Source organism: Pantherophis guttatus, chromosome 7 (assembly GCF_059756535.1).
Source record: "Pantherophis guttatus breed Tessera chromosome 7, ASM5975653v1, whole genome shotgun sequence".
NCBI lineage: Eukaryota > Metazoa > Chordata > Lepidosauria > Squamata > Colubridae > Pantherophis > Pantherophis guttatus.
In genome coordinates, this window is record NC_142069.1 from 25650391 (window position 1) to 25671577 (window position 21187).

Here is a 21187-nt window from a genome sequence, read left to right on the forward strand (position 1 = left end):
CTTTCCAGGATCTTTAAGTAACAGTTTCAAAGCACCCATCCCCACGACTTATCCCCATTTCCAAGCGCTGGCTATATGTCTGTCAAAAGCTCCTTGACACGGGAGCACAGGATTCTAACACCACCCTTTTCTTCCTTCGGGTCTCTCTCTCCCTTGGGGACGGGTTTTACTGGCAAGCCTTTGGCAACTTCAGGGCAAAAGTGGGATCATAATTCTTAGCGGACCCAGTTGCAGTTTCGAGCTTCTGCCTGACACGCAGCTGTCAGGAGCCTCCTTGAGAGAAGGGGGTAACAATTTGCAACGAGCTGAGGTCGCTACTCAACATCCTTGCCATAACTTCCAGCCTCGGCAAGGCTCTCAAGGTAAAACAAGAAGCAGAGAGAAGAGGAATTATTGATCGCTGCTGTCAACTTCATTCCTGCCGTTGGCTCCTTAGCAGCATCGCTCTCTGAGGAGGAAGAGGTGGAAGGGGAAGAGAGGCAGTCCAAGTTCCGAGACGGCCCGGTCGGGCTCAAGCGCCTGCGCGCCCCTCCAGAGCCGCGCCGGGGGGCGCCGCGGGCCGGCCTGGGGCGGGTTCTGCGGGCGGGGACGGGCGAGGTGCGTAGGGCGCCACGTCGGCAAGCGCTGAAGAGGCAGCCGCCAAGGGGTCGGAGTCGGGTTCGGGCTTGCCTGGTCGAGTCCTCCGCCGCGCTGAACCGAACGGCGCGGACATCCCAGCGAGGTGAGTTTGGAAGGTGGCCTCCTGGTCTCCAGCCTCCTCTTGCGCTTTGCGCAGAAAATGCGGGGTGGAGTTGCCTGGGGCATCTTCTCCACCCCTTTCCTTCCGGGGTGGAAGAAGAAGAATGGGATATGTGGGGAGCGGGGAGGGCTATCGCCTGTCCCCTCCGCGGCTCTCGCCTGCTGGGGCCGCGAAGGTGGGAACGAGGCGCAGGTAAAGGGCCGCTTTGGGTATAAGGGAGCCCAAACGCCGCCCGTGCAAAATTGGCCCGAGAACTGTTCTTGAACGTGGAAGCTTTACGCTAGGTGCCATCTCGTAGCAAGGGGGGTGGGGGGGACCTGAGAAGCCTAGCGAGGACAAGGGGACCGAACTTGGTGTTGTTGGGAAAAGGAAAGCCTCAAACAGGGAGTTGTGGTTCTTCCCCGATCTTGACCGAGCAGCCTTGCGCTCCCGAGGTTCCCGATGGAAGCGTCACAGGCAGCGTTCAGTAGCAATAGTCTCCCGAGTGCAAATTTCCTCGGATTGCCGCTTTCCAGCGGAAATCCAGAAAGCTCGGGTCGAATGTCTTGGGGACCGAACGGGAGAAGCTTCCCCTTAATGGCGTTGTCGGTAGGTTTCTTAAACGGTTTTCAAACGTCCACCAGCCTTCCCTGCAGAGCCAGTTTCGGCAGCATTGGCTGCTGCTTTGATTGGAAGGCGAGGAGAGAGAGAACGGGGGAGGGGGGGGCATGAAAAATAATGCAGCGTCTCTAGTGGTTTTTCTCCCCCGGGAAGAGAGCAAGGCACGCTCAGCACTGCTATAAGTGCGGGTGCAAAAGGGAGGTAAAAATAGATTACGCAGGAGAAAAGGCAGAAGCGTGGCCAGTATGTTCTGGCAGCGGATATTTAGATTTGGGGGTGGGGGTGGGGGGTTCAACGTGGAAGAGCCCGCGAGGAGGTGGGGAAAAGAAGCCAGGCTGCACGTCAACAGCAGTATGGCTCCGGGTCCTGCGCCTGCCTCCTCTGCCACGTCACTGCTGCGTGCCATCCATCATCCCTTTGTGTTTGCTGGGCCCCCATTTGGAGCCCTTTGCAATGGGGAGGCTGCTGTTTACGCTTCTGTTCCTGGAGTGTGTTTTCAGGCTTGGTCCCGGTGGGGAAGATTATTATTACTCTCGGTGGAAAACAGGGTTGGGTATAACGCATGTCCGCAGATGGTCAAATAGCTCATTGGAACCTCTGAAAATTAATATTGCGCCTCCATTAGATGGTTTACTATATGTGTGTAAGTATATTTCTGCTTTTATAGCGCCGAAATTGTAAGGTTATTTAATATGCAAGGCAACTTTGCGTCGATAGTGTGTGGTTTCAAAACTCTTCCAGGAAAATAAAATGCCTGAGTTTTAAATTGAAATGGAAGTTTGACAGGAAAAAATGGGAATTTTCTTCTTTAAAAGTACTCTGGGGCCCTACGATGCTGGGCAACCCCCCCCCCCCCAGGATAAGGTTAAATTATCAGCTAGGTAAACCCTTCAAAAAGATGCAATAATGAATTAAGGAATTCTCCAACCTCTTTGGAAACATTGCTTTCCCTTTGTGGGAATGATGAGGGATTTTAAAATGGTTCTTTGAATTGAGTTTGGCAAATTTCTAAAGAAAAACAAAATGGCTTTCGTTTTAATATTTTAATAATTGGCTTTTCTAATTTTACTTATAAGCTGTCTTGATAAGGTTTAGGTTTAGGTTTATTTGGATTTATATACCGCCCTTCTCCCGAAGGACTCAGGGCAGTGAACAGCCAAAGATAAAACACAAACAATATAAAATTTAAAAAACAATTTAAAACATATTAAACAAATTTGGCCCATACTAATTAAAACACACCTTTTTAAAAAAGCAAATTAAAATTAAGCAATTAAAAAGAATTAGGCCAGCCCAGCATGTTGGAATAAAAAAGTCTTGAGGGCACGGCGGAAAGTGCGTAAATCCGGGATCCTCTGTATCTCCGGGGGGAGCTCGTTCCAAAGGGCAGGTGCCCCCACAGAGAAGGCTCTCCCCCTGGGGGCTGCCAGTTGACACTGTTTGACCAATGGCACCCTGAGGAGCCCCTCTCTGTGGGAGCGTACTGGCCGGTGAGAGGCTACCGGTGGCAGAAGGCGGTCTCGTAGGTACCCAGGTCCTAAGCCATGGAGCGCTCTAAAGGTGGTAACCAATACCTTGAAGCGCACCCGGAAGACCACCGGGAGCCAGTGCAGCTTGCGCAGGAGAGGTGTTACATGGGAGCGCCATGTCGCTCCCATAACCACCCGCGCGGCCGCATTCTGGACCAGTTGGAGCCTCCAGGTGCTCCTCAAGGGGAGCCCCATGTAGAGAGCATTACAGTAGTCCAGGCGGGAAGTGACGAGGGCATGAGTGACCATGCATAAGGAGTCCCGATAAAATAGTGAAGTGAAGAAATATTGTATTGGACTCTTGGTATTGAAAAGTTCTATTGAACTTAAAACTGCTTTTCCAATCAAAGGGTCTTCAGTGTATAATGCGGCTTTCTCCAATTTATGCCTAAAAATATCTTGGATTACAATTTCTGGAATTGCCATTCAACAGTCACTGGTGATTATAAAGGTTGTAATTCAAAATATCTGGCTACCACAAAATTGGAAAGGGTGGTATAATGATAGCAGTAATGTTTTAATTGTCCCCAAATATCAGCTGCTATGACTGCAAACTCTTTTCTCGATGCAAGAAATGAAATGGCAATAGCACTTAGACTTATATACCACTTCACAGTGCTTTAACAGACCTCTCTGAGTGGTGTATAGAGTCAACATATTTCCCCCAACAATTTGGATCCTCATTTTACTGACCTTGGAAATGAGAATCTATCTTTTTTTTACTATTCTATTTTAGTAAGAATGAACACAATAATCAGGATTCTAAAAATAACGATAGATCTGCAGATCTCTGAACAATAAAGAGACAATCAGGTCAGATTTTGTGGAAACCGAACATTAATTGAATTTGTTAATTACACAATCTAAACAGGACTGCTGAGGAGAATCTGGACAACCATATAATTCTGAGCAAATGTTTAAAATGTTTGTATGCTGCTTTAAAAAAAAGCAGTGTAGAAACACTATTTACCTAAAGCATCATTATCTAGTTTTTTGCTTAGAATATCATATTTTCATGAATCCAGAATCTTGATTTAAAATTACCGTGTTTCCCTGAAAATAAGACCCTGTTTTATATTTTTTTAACACTGAAATAAGCACTTGGCCTTATTGCCATGCGCTCAAAAGCCCAATTGGTCTTCTTATCAGGGGATGTCTTATTTTGGGGAAAATGGGTAGTTCAGTGGTGAGGGGTCCATGGTCCTCTCTGAGGCTCAGAGAGCACCAAGGACCCCTCATTACAACTCTGAGCTACAAATATTCTCCTTTATCAGTTGTTCAATGGTTCAATGGTTGCTGCAAATATTTTTCTGGAAGATATACTCACCTTTCACATAATTTGAGTTGCAGATATTAGTCTGTGTTATATTTGGATTTCTTGTATAGTAACATTTTGATAAATCTTTTTATTAAAAAGTTTTAAGTATATAATTCTCTTTGATTTTATATAGAAAATCACATTGGGACATTTGAATACAGTAATATTTGGTAAGTATGAATACTAATAAAGTATGTTAATTGTTTGTGTATAGTGAGAAAGCCTAAATGTTAGTGGTAGACGACAAGGCAGGAAAAAAATATGTTTCCAGGAATATCTTGGGCAGAATAACAACTTCCTCTCTACCTCATCCAGTTTAAGAATCAAACTACTACGAGCATTCACATGTATATTACATTCACACTGGATATTTTAAGGACATGCAGCTAGTCCTCAACTTACAACAGTTCACTTAGTGACCTTTCAAAGTTACAATGGCACTGAAAAAGATGACGACCATTTCTCATACTTATGACCGTTGCAGCATCCCCACAGTTATGTGATTTACATTCAGATGTTTGACAACTGACTCACATTTATGACAGTTGCAGTGTCCCAAGATCATGTGATCCCCTTTTGCAACCTTCTGACAAGCAAATCAGTGGAGAAACCGGATTCACTTAACCGTGTTAAGAATTTAATAACTGCAGTGATTCATTTAACAAAGGTGGCAAGAAAAGTTGTAAAATGGGGCAAATTTCGTTTTAACAAATTTCTCAGTTAGCAACATAAATTTTGGGTTCAATTGTGGTTGTAAGCTGAGGACTACCTGTATTTTAGTTGGCATAGTTAGGAGTAATCTGTATAGAGGAGATCTGTATTTCAACTGTGGTGTCAGATTATTTCAAACCTTTTTTGCTGCACAAAAAGAATATTCAAAGAATACAATTAAAAGCAGTTAAAAGATACAATACGGATATTTACAAAAAACCAAGATAAAACTTGAGTCAAATATTTTATTATTGCATAGTGCAATACTCATCCAACCTATATGAAGACTTCTTTTGCAAAACTTTGGATAGGAAACATCTAGAAATGAGAAATGAAACAAAATCATATTTTGGGTTTTATATGTTACATTGATTTATTAGCTAAGTCCAAAGGACTTGGGCAGTCTGAAGAGTTCATATTGTTGTTTCTTATTTATGCTACAAGATTTTTGTGCTGTTTGTTATGGATGAGGGAAGGAATTGAGACAAGTGTGAGTTCATAGCCGAAGAATGTTAATTATAATTAAACAGACTTTCTACAGATATGTGAAAGAATCTACAGGATGTAAAGATGATTGTTATGTTTATGCTAAAGCGAGCAATGAAAATAAAGGCTCATCTTTGCATGATTGAAAGATGACAGACTTTCCTGACAACATTGTCATAAATTCATTTGTTACATACCAGGCCGTATAAATGATTGCACATAACTTTCTACATGTTGTGTAGTCATTATAGCATGTAAAAACCATGAGCAGAAGCAGAGAAAGGCATATATTTATGGTAATTGTCTAGTACAATTTTTCACCTTGTAGCTATATTCTACTAGAGCTCAGCAGTGCTTTGGATTTGATTTGGGAGAAATTCTTTAGGCCTTGTTAGAGTTTGAACACAGCCCTTGTCTATGACTCATTAAAACACCTGTACTTTTTTTCCAGAATTTCCAGGCCACTTTAATGGGTCACAAATCTTGCAAATGTTTCAAAACACCTTTTTCAAATCAGTTTGAAGCCTTGCACAGTCCTAGATTCCAGTTTACTCTTCCCAGTTTGACATTCTCCAACTGAGTTGGGACTGCATTTCTCAGAATCTCTCCAGTGTCTGCAGGCTTCTCTAACCTATTCGTATATTATTGCAAACTATTAAACAACAACATTAATTCTTTCAAGAGATTGTTATTTGCTACAATAAATAGGACTTTTAGCAATTTTTTATAATTTGGTATTTGTAATTTCAATTGCGTTATATATATAAAGTTTATTGTCATTGTACGTATATACACAGTATACCCATACAACGAAATACATATTGGGTTGCATAGCAATAATGAGGTATATATTAAAGCATTGCACAGCTGCCTGTTTTTATAGTTACATCAAAATGTCCCAGAGGGGGAAGAAGCTTGTTCATTAAGCATGTAGGCTAAAAATAGCAACTGAACAACTGTGTCGCTAAAGGAACACACATTACCAGATATCACATTGTCTAAGCTGTAGTTGTTGAATTGGCTCAGCAGTTTTTCTAGACTGTATATCTTGTTAGATACATTGTTTTTGTTGAGTTAGGTTAATCTTTCAGGGGTGGTTGGGCAATTCAAAATTATTTTACTGTGGTAATGTTATTTAATTAGAAGAAAACAAGAGGGAACTTGTTATTCTGAAACTACAAGGCATTATGTATGTAAGTCACATGAAACAAAATTTTGATTTATATTGTATAAATCTGTAGAAATGATTTTGAAAATATTCTAATGACAGTTGGCTACTTACTAGATTTTAGAATTCAATATTTAATTGACTCTTAGTTTTAAAAAGCCAAAAGAGGTTTAAAAAAACACTCTCTTTGTTCAGTTCTTGCTATCTTTTTACAGAAGGAAGAAATGTGTATAACTCTGTAAAAGACCTTTATAGTGGTGTCTATTTAATTCTTCAGAGTATGTTAAAGAAAACCCATGTTGAGACAGCAATGGGAAGCACATAAAACAATTCACCTGTTAGCATCAGATAAGTCATGTGACCTTTTAAAATAGCTCAAAAAGCAAGGTGTTCTAATTTAAGGACAGGAAGTGGAAACTATTGTTATGTCCTGGTGTTTTTTTTACATAAAGTTTTTTATTATTATTTTTTAAAAAAAACAAACAAACATTTAAAACATCAATCAGCCCTCCCCTGTAAATTCTTCAGTTCATTTTATTCTTCTTGTACCAGCAGTTTATTCTGTCTCAATCATCTTCAAACCACTGTACGAATTGATTACTATAATCATATTCTTACTATCAGGTTTTTTATACATATTTAAGCAATTAATCATTTATATCTCTTTTGCAACCAACAGTAAAAATAATTCCATGTTTTAAAATATTCTGATTCTTCCCTATTTTTAATCAATAAAGTTAATTGATTCATTTCAGCGCAATCTAAAATCTTTCTTATTACTTCATCTTCCGAAGGTATTTTTTCTAATTTCTAATTTTGTGCATAAACAATTCTTGCAGCTGTTATTACATGTATAATCAAATAAATATATTCATTTTTATTTTGTCAGGTAGGATACCCAATAAATACAACTCTATTGTTATGTCCTGTTAATCTGTAGGCCAGTGGTGGGTTTCACTTACCTTTGCCACCGGTATTTGATGACATCCGGGCAAGTGGGCAGAGCCTCCGCCGCTGCTGGTTCACCCAAACTGGTAGCAACCCACCACTGCTGTAGGCAGTATACAGTTATTCCTATTGAATTCTACTTTCCATGTTGAGAGTTATGTTAATACCACGTTACTTGGCGAAATTCCATATGATCTTGATAATCCTGAATAAGGTTCATGAAAGATTACTCCAGGGTAGTACTTCTCCCCTCAGCCTTATTGAATTGCCTCTGTAATCAGATGTTACTTAACAGTATTGGTTGTGCAATGCTTTCATGTGGCAAATCTGATTTGTATAAGGATAGGCCATTTCAGATTGCTGACATCTTTATCTTGAATGAAATAGAAATGAAATTTCCTGAGTTGAATAGTTGAGTCATATTTAGATGCAAATCCTTTTGTTATTTTAAAGTATTGCATGGTTATTATAATAACTTTAATGATACATTATTCACTGAATGTACCGTATTTTCACCTTGATACTGAACTTATCATGCTGCTTTTAAATTTTACACAAATATGTCAAAGTCCTAATTCCAACTCCAACATTACTTCAGTATTCTTATTGTGCACATTACAATTTATTGTAGTGATAGATTAATAAATGACATAACCGCAGTCTTAACTTTTCCATATTCTACTCACTTGATACTCAAGATAATATGGGCTCAACTGTTCTCTAATTATTAAAATAACACAAGGTATTGAGAATGAGGCTTGGCCTACTTATTTTTCTTGTTTAAAAGAAGAAATCAGTTCTAAATTTAGAATTCGTTAAATTATTATATAAGGATTTACTGTAAAAGATCTTGATTCAACCAGTTATATTTGTGGCTCGATTTACAGCTTTTTGCTATTGCAGCACAGCTGAAAATACAGAATTATTATTTCCTTACTTCGAGTAAGGCAGGGCTTTAAGAAATTTTCAACTAGCAACCTGCTTGAAACAAGAATGCAAATTATCCTGACTGAATTAGATAATATTTTTTCTTTTCCACATTAAAGGTTATATCCTAGGCCCGTGATGGCGAACCTATGGCACGCGTGCCACAGATGGCACGCGGAGCCAAATCAGTGGGCACACGAGCGTTGTCCTAGCTCAGCTCCGGCACGTGGGAAACGGTCTGTTTCCTCCAGGGGGTGGGGAAGGCCATTTTCGCCTTCCCCAGGTTCCTAGAAAGGCTCTGGAGCCTGGGGAGGGCGAAAAATGGGCCTACCGGGCCCACGGTGCCATCACATGCCAAAAGCTGGGTGAGTGCGGGGGGTCACACATGCATGCGTGGGGGGCGGGGCACATTGAATTATGGGTGTAGGCACGTGCACACGCAAACCCCCCCCCCACACACTCCCTCCGCTTTTGGCACACAACAGCAAAAAGGTTAGCCATCCCTGTCCTAGGCCCTGAAGGAAACATTGGAAATTGCATATTGTTACATAGCATAAGTGCCTCTAGTACAGTCGTGAATCTTTTGGGCTTGGTGTTCCAAAAATTCATAAAATGCCTAAAATGACTCTGCTGGCATATCATATACATACACACTAAACAAAAGAGAAACAATTCTCTTATCTCCTTCCTCATTGGTCCCCTTGCACCGTTCCCCAGGATATGCCATGTGCTGCTTACCTTCTGGCAGTGTCCTCTTTCTACTAACAGGCCCCTACAGCCTACCTAGAGCTTCTCCGGGTCTCACAAGTTCTTCATTTTTGAAGCGGCTTCGGAGAATGCTCTTCTGCAGCCTCCAGAAACTGTGCGAAAGCATATCCTTTTCTCAAGGATTTTTGGAGACTCCAGAGGCCACTCAAGAACATACCCATTTTTGCCCAGTCTTAGAAAATCACATGATAGCAAGATATGCTTTTGAGAACAGTTGGTGAATGTAGGTGTAAACACTGGTGTGTCACCCAAAACATTGTGGCTTGTCAGCTATGGGATGTTATTATACCTTCACCATCAATGCTCTAGAATATTAGTTCTTAACGTATGCGATAGTCCTAAATATCTATAGCTCGGGTGTAGGATGAGGGTGGAAGGTCATTTTCTGAGCTTGTGGGTTGGTTTCCGAACTTTTCATTACTAGATGTTACCTAGCCTGGTAACAAAATGTTCAGAAACCAACCCACAAGCTCAGGCAATGAACCTCTTACCCTCACCCATAAAGTATTGTATCGGTGATTGGGCTACCATGGAAAACATGTCCCAGCATATGCTTTCATTGACTTGCTAGCGAGTAACTTTTCAAAAGAACATAGAAAAGAGTTGGACTAACCTAGAAACTATACATTTTTTTTAATTTTCAGGCAATAATGAACCAGACAGAGAAGGATGAGCAAGATGTTCCTCCATATCTTAACAGTGAACCCCCAGAAGGTATATTTTCCAAAACAGTGCTGTTTGCTCAAATATGATGCAGTAAATTGTTCTTTTCAAATTGTTATTCTATTCTCTATAAGCAGATTTTAATTTCATGATCAAAGCTGACTTTGTAAATTACAAATACGTTGCCTTTTTTTTTTTTTTTTTACTTTTAAAGATATGTTTGTTATCTGTTGTGCAGGATAATTTGGTCACCCAAGACCTTCAATGGCTACTTCATGGCAACACACTAAAATTACTAGTCTGCTTTTCTCATGATTAAATATCCAAGCTAATAATAGTTAAAATAACCTAAGGTTATGCAGAATCTTGTTATATTAATGTTGCTCCTAATATATTGTCCTTTTAAAATAATTTATGACGTGTGATATTGCTGCTGAGAAGGGAGCAGGGAGCACTGCTTTGAAAACCTATGCAGCTTGGTTTAAATCAAATGGCTTGTTAATTTATAATTGCAAGTAGATGATTTACTTGCACAAATGAAACCTGTTATTCAGACTTCCAAGGCAGTCTTGCTTTTTTCAGAATTTCTACCACCATTGGCTTTCCATTCACATGGAGGTAATTGTATAACTGCTTTCCACTCTCGGAATGGTTTTGTTATTAAGAAAGGTTAACACATAAGGTGGATATGTTTGTCAAATTATGTTTTCTTTCTTTCATTTTGGATACATAGACTGTATGTGTATGTATGCGTCTGCACACATACATACACATACATACATATATGCATGTTTCTAGCTATGCTGATTGTGGTGGACAATGTAGTTTAACAATGAACAGCTATCTTCACTTTTTTTAAAAAAAGGATTTTTATTAGAAAGTATTCAGTAGATGTGATTTTGTGAAAAAGCTGCCTCTTTTGTTTGTTTAAATTGCATGATAATATATTCTGTAAAGGATTCAGAAATTTGGATTTCTTAGATTTACCTCCAGCTTTTGAAATAAATTGAACTATAAGTTCAATTAATGAAACAGGAGTGATGAAGGAAGTGAATGAAGTGGGTTTTTTTCTGCTATCCTGGAAAGGTGCTTGGTTCTACTAAAAAGCATAATATGCTAACTTTTCAAACCCAGTAACATGTAGTAAATGGTTATAATGCTGAGTTCACCTTTTAGGAATAAATTTTAATAAGTTATGTCAGGTATCTAAAGAGTCCCTGACTGGAATTAACAAATTATAATGTAATTTCCTGGTGTATGAATATATTCATTCTGGAGTTCTGTTTTCTATGGCTGCATTACTTGGAACACTGACACCTTATAGATAATGATTTATAATTTGCCATTTTATTGGTCAACATGCCATCATTAAAACAATCCATAGTTTAACGTATTTCAACCCAGCAAATGGTAATCAGTTCCTCTATTGGTATCTCAAAAGAGCCCAGATTCTGCTCTGAAACGATTTTCTATCCTGTAATTAGTACACAAAAATGATGAATCCCTTAATTAATAACGATGATAATTAAAGAACCAAAACTCAATCCAAACTTTCTTTTGCATTCTTAGAAAATATTGAGTCTTTGCTATTCCCCCTTCCCCCCCCCAAAAAAGTGTACTTCTGCTGGTGATATGTCATAGGATAGAGTTGTTGTAGCGCAGGGGTGTCAAACTCAAGGCCCAGGGGCTGGATTGGCCCGTGGGGGGCTAAGATCTAGCCCACAGAGCCGCCCTGGAAACAGTGAAGTACTGGCCCATGGTGCCTCTGCCAGCAAAAACGGAGCTTGGGAGGGCTGCACACGGCCTTCCCAGGCTCCGTTTTCGCTGGCAGAGGGTTGCAGGAGGCTGTTGCAGCCAAAAACGGAGCTCAGGAGCCTGTTTTCACTGGCAGAGTGCTTGGGCCACCACAGACGCCCCCAACACGAGTGATGTTGAGCTGGCCATGCCCATCCCGGCCCCCGAGGTCAAACACAACCCTGATGCGGCCCTCAATGAAATCAAGTTTGACACCCCTGTTGTACAGCAAAATTTCACTGGGACTTTAATTTCCCCCACATTTAAACTAATTCTGAATACTGACACTGTTTCTCTTCTTTTAGATTCAGTAAAAGATCATCCACAACAACAGCCTGGCATGCTTACCCGGGTGACTGGCGGCCTCTTCAGCATAACCAAAGGAGCTGTCGGTGCCACAATTGGTGGCGTAGCATGGATAGGAGGGAAAAGCTTTGAAGTGACCAAAACAGCAGTAACTGCTGTGCCTTCCATGGGAATAGGATTAGTTAAAGGAAGTGTTTCAGTTGTGACAGGAAGCGTTACAGCTGTAGGATCTGCTATCTCAAGCAAAGTGCCTTTAACTGGGAAGAAAAAGGATAAATCTGATTAAAGAAATTTAGTACTGTTTCGTTGAGGACCTTATGTGGCTATGGGACCTACAAGATTTGGACTACTGTAAGGTCACCATTCTGGAGGAATATCTAAAGAACTGAAAGAATTAACTTTCTCCTGCAAGGGACATTAGCAGCCTGGTATCACAGAAACTTTAGATTTCTTCAGGAACTTGTCTGGTGAAAGGTTACACTTGATTGAAAAAAAAAAAAGGAATCAAGTACATGGATCTGAAGGAATGGCTCACGTTTGAACATTAATTCACTTTTCGATATCTTGAATTAAAAATGTGAAAATAGAAGTGGAGGGAATGACTTGGCAAAAAGTTAAGCACTTCACGGTCTGATGATAATAGCTCCCTTTAAAATAATTTCAGCATTAAAGTGCTTAAATATTAGCCTGATTATGCCCTTAATTGGTTGCCTCTGTCATACACAGATACATTGATGTTCTAGCTTCAAGCCTATGATGTCTATATTTTTTTGGAAAACAGTCCTTGAACTCCCTATAGAGTCCTTGTGTATCTTTGCTTTTTCAAACTATTTTTATAAACACTAAATTCTTTAGAAGTCAACTGTCACAAGGATTTGTTTGTGTGCGCACACGCATGTATATGTGTGTATAGTATATTGAGTCAAATCATTCATGCCTTATGGTGAAAAACAATCTATTTTTTACTTAAGAGAATCTTTTAAAGTTTTTGTAATGTCTGTCATTTCAAAGCAGTCTGTAGAAGGAGTTCTACACTTTTTTTAATCTGTTGATACTGACAAAGACAGACTGCTAAATCTCAGGTGTAGCGTACTGATGTTCTCACCTGCAAAATGAAAAGCCCTTTATGTTGTTAGGTTGCTTAACTGAAAATTAATTCCAAGTTTACATTAAGACAATATTGAGTAACTTTCAGCTGTAAAATAAAAACACTTCTGTGGTTTCTAGCCTCAAGGTACAAATGTGTACAATCTTATTTCCGGAGTACATAATGCAAATACAGCAACTGCTGTTGCTGTGTATAATCTGTTTGCCTGAGTATCACCCATTATCACTAGAGATTTTGTAGAGTTTGATGAATTATGCTTGATATTTTCAATGATAATTAATATAAAATATTTTCTACAAATAATACCTCAGCAGGTACGTTTGCTGAATGGCACCCATGACCAATAATGATAGAAACAAGTGATTTGCAGAGAAATGTATTTCGTGCATACATTTTCAAAGTTTCTAAGCAAGACATAGATATGTCTCTTTCAGTCTGTCTTGTTTCTAATCCCTAATCCATTAAATCAGGGTTGGTAGTCCTTTGTGCTCAGTGGGCTATATTGTGGATTTATTGGATTGATATCTTTTAGTTTCATTTAGAAGCTCTTTAGCATGTTTCTGTTGAATTTATAATATTTTGGTAGTCCTTAAAAAAGACTGAAGTTCACAAGACTATTCTGTTTACAATGTTTCTTAAAATATGTGTTAAAAACATACAAACCTGGTTGGAATAGTTGTGATTATAAACACTAGGTTAAAACAGATGGTGTCTTGTAAAAGTAATGACCAAAAACTGTCCCTTGTCTAAAATTACATATTCATAAATTAAATTAATCTGATATAATTTATTGTATTGTTACAATTTGTATTTCACCGGCCAAAGATCCATAGCTCAGTGATAAAATATACTGTGCATAGAAAGGATTTATATTTAATTCTTGGCATCACTAGTTGAAAAGAATTATCAAGTGTGCTGTTGGTTTCTGACCTGAATTTGCTAGCTTGACGATAGCAAGCAACTTCATATGCTCACCAGAACATAAAAAATATTTTATGGCCCAAAGGCATCATTAAAGCTTCAACTAAAAAAAACTTCATTACGAAACAAGTTTTATCAATGATACTATATAAATTAGGAGTTTGTTTGTAAATAGTATTTAATTAGGTGACTGGATTAACAATGTGCCTAGATTAGAAAGCTTATCAGACAATCTTCTTATTGGATACCTTGGCTAGCATTTAGATACTTTGTCATTTTACTACTCAACCAATTCCCTAATAAATGTGTATCTTAAAATATACATAAAAAGAATAAAACGTGTATGCGTTATTTTTAGAAATATGTATTAAAGGTTCCTGTGTTCCAAGCACAGAATGGTTTGCATATGGAATGTATATCTATAGAAAGATTAGCCACAGGCATAAAAATTGCAAACATATTGATGTACTTAAAAGAACTGACATTTGTTATTTCTTTGACGTTGACATTTAATGATAAATGAGATCTTAAGGTACGATATCTAGATTCATAAGCTTAGAATAACAAATAGAGAGATCTAGTATCAGTAAGCTGGCAATGTCAATATGCCCCAGCAGCAGGGGTGAAATCCAGCAGGTTCTGGGGAACCGGTAGCGGAAATTTTGAGCAGTTCGGAGAACTGGCAAATACCACCTCTGGCTGGCCCCAGAGTGGGGAGGGAATGGAGATTTTGCCCACAGAACCGGTAAAAATTTGGATTTCACCACTGCCCAGCAGGCATCTGTGTTTCATTGAAGCAAATCTCATTGTGCTTTCTGATAAATGGGTGCCTTGTAACATTCCCATGCCAACTACTTTATGAGATGCTTTCCAGACACGTCCATTGATCCCATAAAGTGTCTTTTTACTGATGGACAGAATGACATAATGAAATATCCTCTTTTTTTTTGTATTGATTCCTGATTGCATATCATTCAGCAATGAGCTGAAAAAACTATTTGGGGACAATAGAGTAGAACCTATGAAATAAAGAATACTAAAACCCAGTGCCTCATCCCATTTCTATACATGGGTTTCTTTTTAAATGCATGAATTTTCATGCAGTTCTAAATACTAAAAGTTGTCCTGCTTGATATTTAGGAAGAAAAATAGCATAGTTAAATAGGCATAGTATGTGCTATATGCAAATTCAAAGCCAGGCTTCTATGTAGTTGTGAGATGTGCCATTCTGTTCCTTTGTGTCCTAAAATCATAGAATGCATATGTACCAGGTTAATGACTCCAAATAATTTAAAATGCCAGAGAGTATATTGCTAAAATAGATCATGCATATACTCGAGATCAGTGAAAGAAAAAGTTTATGTGGTTACTAAGACTTGACACTGACTTGATGGCACATAAGTCATGTAGGTATTTCTAATTAGCAGGGATTACATATCACTCAATTATGCATAATCTAACCTAATTTATTAAATAAACTGAATGTACTGAATATATTCTCAATAGGTTTAAATTTTATTTTAAATATTGCACAAAGCAAGTATATTATAACTTAAACTAATGCTGGGTGCATCTTGTCTATCAGGGCAGAAGTTTAAAACTTCATTCCTTTTCCTAAATAATGTATATATATATTGTTTACAATCTTATAATACTCTTATACAAACTATATTGAAGTACTATTTCCTATACTGGTGCTTACATCTTAAAAAGAGAAGGGGCTGTTAGGAAATGGTTATTGCCTAATTGGTTGGCCAGGAAATATATAAGCCAACATTGTATCAATAATATCCTTAACAGGGGCAAAAAAAGGACAACTAATTATCGAAGGACTGGAGCCACCCAGAGTCACCTTGTAAGGGAGATGAGTGTCATAGAAATTTAATAAATAATAGGTTTTATGAAAAGTTAAAATGTTGAAATTTACAAAAGCACTTCTAAACGATTAAAAAAGCCTACATCTACACAAGAAATGCAGAAAATAGAGAAAGAAAATATTTATTTCCTAACTCTTTAAGTGAAAGACCTTTAGATGCAAATAAACGTATTATTTCATGCAACATGAAACTACAGACTCCTATCTCACATGTCTTAAATTTGTTTTGAAGAGAAATTGAATCCATGGAATATAGGACTATCTGTAGTTTCTAGGCATACTTGCTATGTATTACTTCCATATCAGAAAGTGCCTTTTAATATTAGTTCCTAGAGGACATGAGCAGTGGATGCTATTGGACTAGTGCCTAGCTTGTAGATTTCACATATAAATGTGGTTGGCTACTGTAGGAACAATATGTTGGATCAGACAGCCTTTTAGTCTGATCCTATGAATTCCATGATGGAATTGCATGTTTAGAAACACCGATTCAGGAAAAAAAAGGCCTGCATAAAAATTCCATTTTCTAAGTAGCAGTTAAATCCAATTTATTTGAATTGTGAAAGACAACCCAGTCTGTCTTTTTATTAAGCAGGTTCTGGAAACTAATCTTCAATATTCAAAGGAGCCACTGGATTATATATGGGTCTCTCATTTTTTGCTTGTATCATTCCATGGGTAGTTTCAAAATCTTTTTTTGTTCCATTGAGATATTTTATAGTTCCATTCTTCAGATTATATCCTAGGGCATCTAATTTTTTAATCCGATATTGAATTATCTCTGTTGATAATTCTAACACAGCGGGAGACTCTTTAATTTGTTCTATAGAAATTCCCTCCTTCAATAGTTCATCTAGTCTTTCCTTCAGAATTGAAGCTGAATAATAGAGAAGGGCAGGACACTGTAATATTAGCTCTTTTAATTCTTGATCACTGCAGTTGAAGATGGTCTTTGAAAACAAGAGGCTACTCTGCATATTACTAGGATTAAGTTGAAAAATAAATCCTTTGAGCTTGGACAACAGGCTTAAAACTTCAGAATCGGTGAATTGATTGTTCTGAAGAAACTCCAGGTTTTCTTGGACAGTAGTAGAAGTCTTTAATAAAATAAATGGATTTTGACTCAATAATTTCAGTAGCCAGTTTTTCAAATTTTCCTGTGAACCACCTAGTCTTAAATAGTTTCTTTGCAGAGTTTCTATTATATGCTCATTCTTTTCAACAGGGTTGTAAAAAATATTTGATGCACTTGTTAAAAACCGGCGGATGATTGCATTCTTCAGCCCCAGTGCTTTGAAGAATCTAATGTTGGCCTTCTGATTTTCATAATGTTCAGCATTAAAAAAAGCATCTGGAAATCGTTTTATTAACTCCACTAACTGCTTTTCATTTTGACAGACGGACAACCACAGATCTCTTTGGCAAGTGACATTGGTAGGACTACAAAGAATGGCTTCAGGACAACATTCAAACATATGTGCTACTGAAGGTCCATCAGCGCCAATTGTTTGCAAAATATTAGCTATTTCTTTGATATATGACACTTCTTTTGACAGAACCCATGGCTTCAGCCTACGGATTTTCTTTATATCCACTGATAATTTGGACAGATTTTCCACAGTGACTTTATTCTCTTCTCCTAAAGAAGTATCAGTGGCATATCTCAAATACTGTAAAAGGTGTCCATTCTTTTTTTGATACCAGAAGACTGATGAAGCTGCCAATATTAGGCAGGACTGAGATCTAGCCAAAAAATGCATATAGAAATTTGGGACAATATAAGCCATTTATATTGGTCAAGCACCACATCAGGAAAGGCCTGTAAGAATCAAAGCATAAGATATGAATGCCATGTTAAACTCAAACTTGGAAAAAAAAGCAAGAAAAACAACTCAATAATCTTAATAGTCCCAGATACATGACTAGAGTATGCAACATTGTGCAACTATTCTTTTTTCTCAATTGATCTTTATTGAAGCAAAAATGGCAATATAATGTAGCAGGCAGGACTTACTGGAAGACTAAATATTATTAAATCTCATCATGACCTTTAATTGGATAGAAGGGTGCATCATAGAATAACAATTTTTGAACCAAGGCACCTCAAATGGGCTAATTTACAGAATTTGTCCAAAATTCAGGATCAATGATTTCTGAGGGAATGAAATTTGGGTAAGTTATGGCTGCTTCATTGCTACTGACTGCTGCTGCACTAATATGGTCACATGATCTTCATTTTGACCATTCCATGATGGTTTCCCAGCCAATCTGGCAATCCTCACTCCGTCCTCCCCCCAGCAGCCACTTAACTGCCTGCTGGGGAGATTTCCAATGTTCCCTATCATATCCCCACAAGGAAACTCAATGGAGAAGCTGGCAGGAAGTCAGAAGTCACTTCTGCTACGACTGCTTTTTGGCCCATCCTTGGTCATTCTCTTTTTCTGCTTAAAGAAATATCTAAAATGATGACCCAATGGGACATGGGTTATCTAGTGTCATCTAAATCCTTTCTCTTCAAATAAAATTTTGTGATTGTGACAAGTTGATTGATGAATTCCTCCCTCACTGTCTCTTTAAATATTGTTGCCTATTTAATAAAAATCCCCATTCCATTCAAATTAAATTATGTGAAAACTTGCTTTGGATTGCAATGATAAATGTTAAATAGCAGCAAAGGTCAAAAGAGACATATTTCTTTTGTTGTAATACATGTGGGTATTAAACAAATTTAAACAAAATAACACCCCTGTACTTTTATTTCCTGCCTTATTTCCTTTGATCACACAGTTCTGGCTCCTGCATGCCAGGGAAACCAAGAAAAGAATGCGAAAACAAATAAAGTAAAAGCAACCATTACCATAGGAATAATGGAAAACATATCTTTTCTGATTGTATGTATTGGCCTTTTGGCCAATATTTTAAAGGCATTTTCAGACTTTTTAAACCTTTGTTTCACAAGATTGCATTCTGCAATCTTTAAGTGGGAAGACTTACATTTTTAAAAAGTAAATCTTTCCTCGAATCAGACTCAGTTACTGGTGCCTATGTGGGCAGGCTAATATGAATTTGTTAACACTGTAATAATAACATTTTTTTTAATATCTACATTTCTGGAGGTTCCTGGGGATTTCCTGTTCAAATACCAACTAATGAACCCACTCATTCCACTGAGTCATTGGGAGCATTTAATCGCAATCCCTAACGAGATACATCAACAGGTTGAGATTTCCTCCTTCCCGTTTTTATTAATTTAAAGCATTTCAATTTTGCCCGTCAAAACGTTGATTTCAGTTTAAAACGGCAGCCGCAGATAACAAAGTGACGACGATTACATGTGCATCGTACCCCTGAGCATGTTTAACTCAACCCTGCGTTAATTCAACCTGAAGTGTTTAAATCACGCAGCCAGGGATCTCAAAATGGGGACTGAAGGGAGCCAGGATTTTGTTTGTAGTTGCAATGCGCCAAAAGTCCCAGCAGGAGCTCAACGACACTGTAATTTTGCGAACGAGACGAAGCATCTTGACACCGGGACCGAGTGTTGCCTTCCTTGGTTAAGTCTGCGCGAGTGCACAAACACATTCCGGAGAAACGAAATCCACGCAATGGAGCGCATCTACCTCTGATGAAAATGCAGTAGGATCGCCTCCTGCTGCCTAGGAGCAGCCGGCCCTGATCCTGCCCCAGGCAAACTACCACACCTTGTCCCCCTTGCTCTTTTGACCCACCACCCGCCGTCCTCCACCCTCCCAAAGGGCAACCCCAGAGGTTCCCTAGCCACGAAGCCACGATCACGCCTTACCCGGGGTGCTAGCTGCAGAAACTGGGCTGCTGGCGTCACAGGCCGTGTGCCTGAGCCATACCAATGCTCGATGTGGGGAAGTTACGATGGTGGAACAAACCATTTCCGATTCAGCTTAACGGCTGTGTTCAGGTGCTTTTAAATCGCACTATATTCTGGAAAACCTATTCAGACGTTATTTTTTAAATCGTTATTTTAAACGATTTATTCTAATACTAGTTTTTGTTATCTAAAAAAAGTAGCGGCAGAAATGAATAGATGTATTGAAATCTCCCCGCTTCTACAGCAGAGCCGCAGATCACATAAGACATTTTTTTAAAAAATGTTCTTATTGTGTGTTGTATGAATGTGCGTTGTCTCCATCCAGCTCTCTTTGTCCTTCTCCTCCCAGGAAGGAAGGAAGGAATCAGGCCTTTCTCATTAGCCAAATTCCTTGCTCCCAATACAAGTTTTTACCTCATTCTGTATCGTTGTTGAAGCGGAACTAGCAAAGCCTGGTGTCACTCCCACAAAAGCTTGTCTATACTTTACAAAAATGATCTCAGCAAGCCTTAGGATGTTTGTAAAGCAGCCAGATTGTATTGTGGGTTACTTTGTTTATGCTGAAGAATAACTTCACAGACGTACATTCGGATTGCAACATAAATTTTGCTAATAATTTAATCAGATGCATTTCCTGTTGTTAGTTCCTTACTGTTTACATTGCAATATCTATCTACACAGTAATGTATGGAATATCTTAGGAGCAAAAGTGAAGAGAACTTTGCTACCAAAATGTATACAATCAGAAAAATAATATAGAAAAGGAGCATGAGGTTATTAGTTGTTGTTTTGCTTTGTTTTTGTTTTTTTTGTGTGGTGAGGAAGCCATTTGAAATCAAGGATGGCTGAAGAAGTAGCAGCATGTCAGGATTTCACAATAAGAATCAGTTCTAATTAGAATTTCCATACAGGAATTTATTCCATGCTGGTTTATTTGATAGAGTTTGGACACTTGGGAAAATTTCATAAGCCAATGCTGCAATTTATTATAATTTAGGAATGCAGATTTTAATGTTTTGGTCATAACAGACAGAAAAAATAGAATGGAATTCACTAAGGCAAGATCCATAATGATCCTGTCCACCTCAGAAGCTCTTCAACTTTAAAGTTTCATTTACTCGTTTAATTTCATCTAATGTATTTGCACATGTGCATTTTAATTTCAAATAAATTTACTATAGGAGTATACAGATGTATTTTTTTTTTACACATGGCTGGAAGTTTTACTCAGCTCCATAGCTTTCTGGATGTGCTGAAGTTTATTTGAATCTTTGGGGAACTGTGGCCTGAAAGTAGTACATGGCATTGTTTGGCAAGGAAAATGAGAAATGTTCATATCAGGGGTGAAATGCTCCCGGATTGGACCGTATCGCCCGATCCAGTAGCGATCTTGGCCAGTGGTTCAGTGATCTGGTAGTGATGGTGGAGCAAAACTCTGCCCACCGTCCAGGTGTCATTACTTCCTTGTTTTAACCAGGAAG

At 38.6% G+C, this 21187-nt stretch overlaps 2 protein-coding genes across 3 annotated transcripts; one reads left to right on the top strand and one right to left on the bottom strand.

The window, feature by feature from the left end:
- The first annotated feature begins 586 nt into the window (after positions 1 to 586).
- TMEM263 (transmembrane protein 263) lies at positions 587 to 14324 on the top strand. 2 transcript variants are annotated; one of them, XM_034403521.2, is made up of 4 exons: positions 587 to 721; positions 4320 to 4356; positions 9839 to 9908; positions 11957 to 14324. In XM_034403521.2, the coding sequence occupies exons 3-4, from the start codon at positions 9845 to 9847 to the stop codon at positions 12241 to 12243; spliced, it is 351 nt and encodes a 116-aa protein (XP_034259412.1). In that variant the 5' UTR covers positions 587 to 721; positions 4320 to 4356; positions 9839 to 9844; the 3' UTR covers positions 12244 to 14324. The 2 variants fall into 2 exon arrangements, with proteins under 2 accessions (XP_034259412.1, XP_034259413.1); XM_034403522.3 differs by lacking the exon at positions 587 to 721 and adding an exon at positions 1906 to 1982.
- Positions 14325 to 16384: 2060 nt separating this feature from the next.
- On the bottom strand, positions 16385 to 19764 carry MTERF2 (mitochondrial transcription termination factor 2). The gene is made up of 2 exons (XM_087873804.1): positions 19665 to 19764; positions 16385 to 17681 (listed from the first exon to the last, which is right to left on the bottom strand). Exon 2 carries the CDS (start codon positions 17647 to 17649, stop codon positions 16468 to 16470), a length of 1182 nt encoding a protein of 393 aa, XP_087729930.1. The 5' UTR covers positions 17650 to 17681; positions 19665 to 19764; the 3' UTR covers positions 16385 to 16467.
- Positions 19765 to 21187: the final 1423 nt, after the last annotated feature.

Coding starts and splice junctions, on each gene's coding strand:
- TMEM263 (XM_034403521.2), top strand. CDS start 9,845: ATGAACCAGACAGAGAAGGATGAGCAAGATGTTCCTCCATATCTTAAC. Junction 9,909..11,956: donor TAACAGTGAACCCCCAGAAG/GTATATTTTCCA, acceptor CTCTTCTTTTAG/ATTCAGTAAAAGATCATCCA.
- MTERF2 (XM_087873804.1), bottom strand. CDS start 17,649: ATGGCTTATATTGTCCCAAATTTCTATATGCATTTTTTGGCTAGATCT.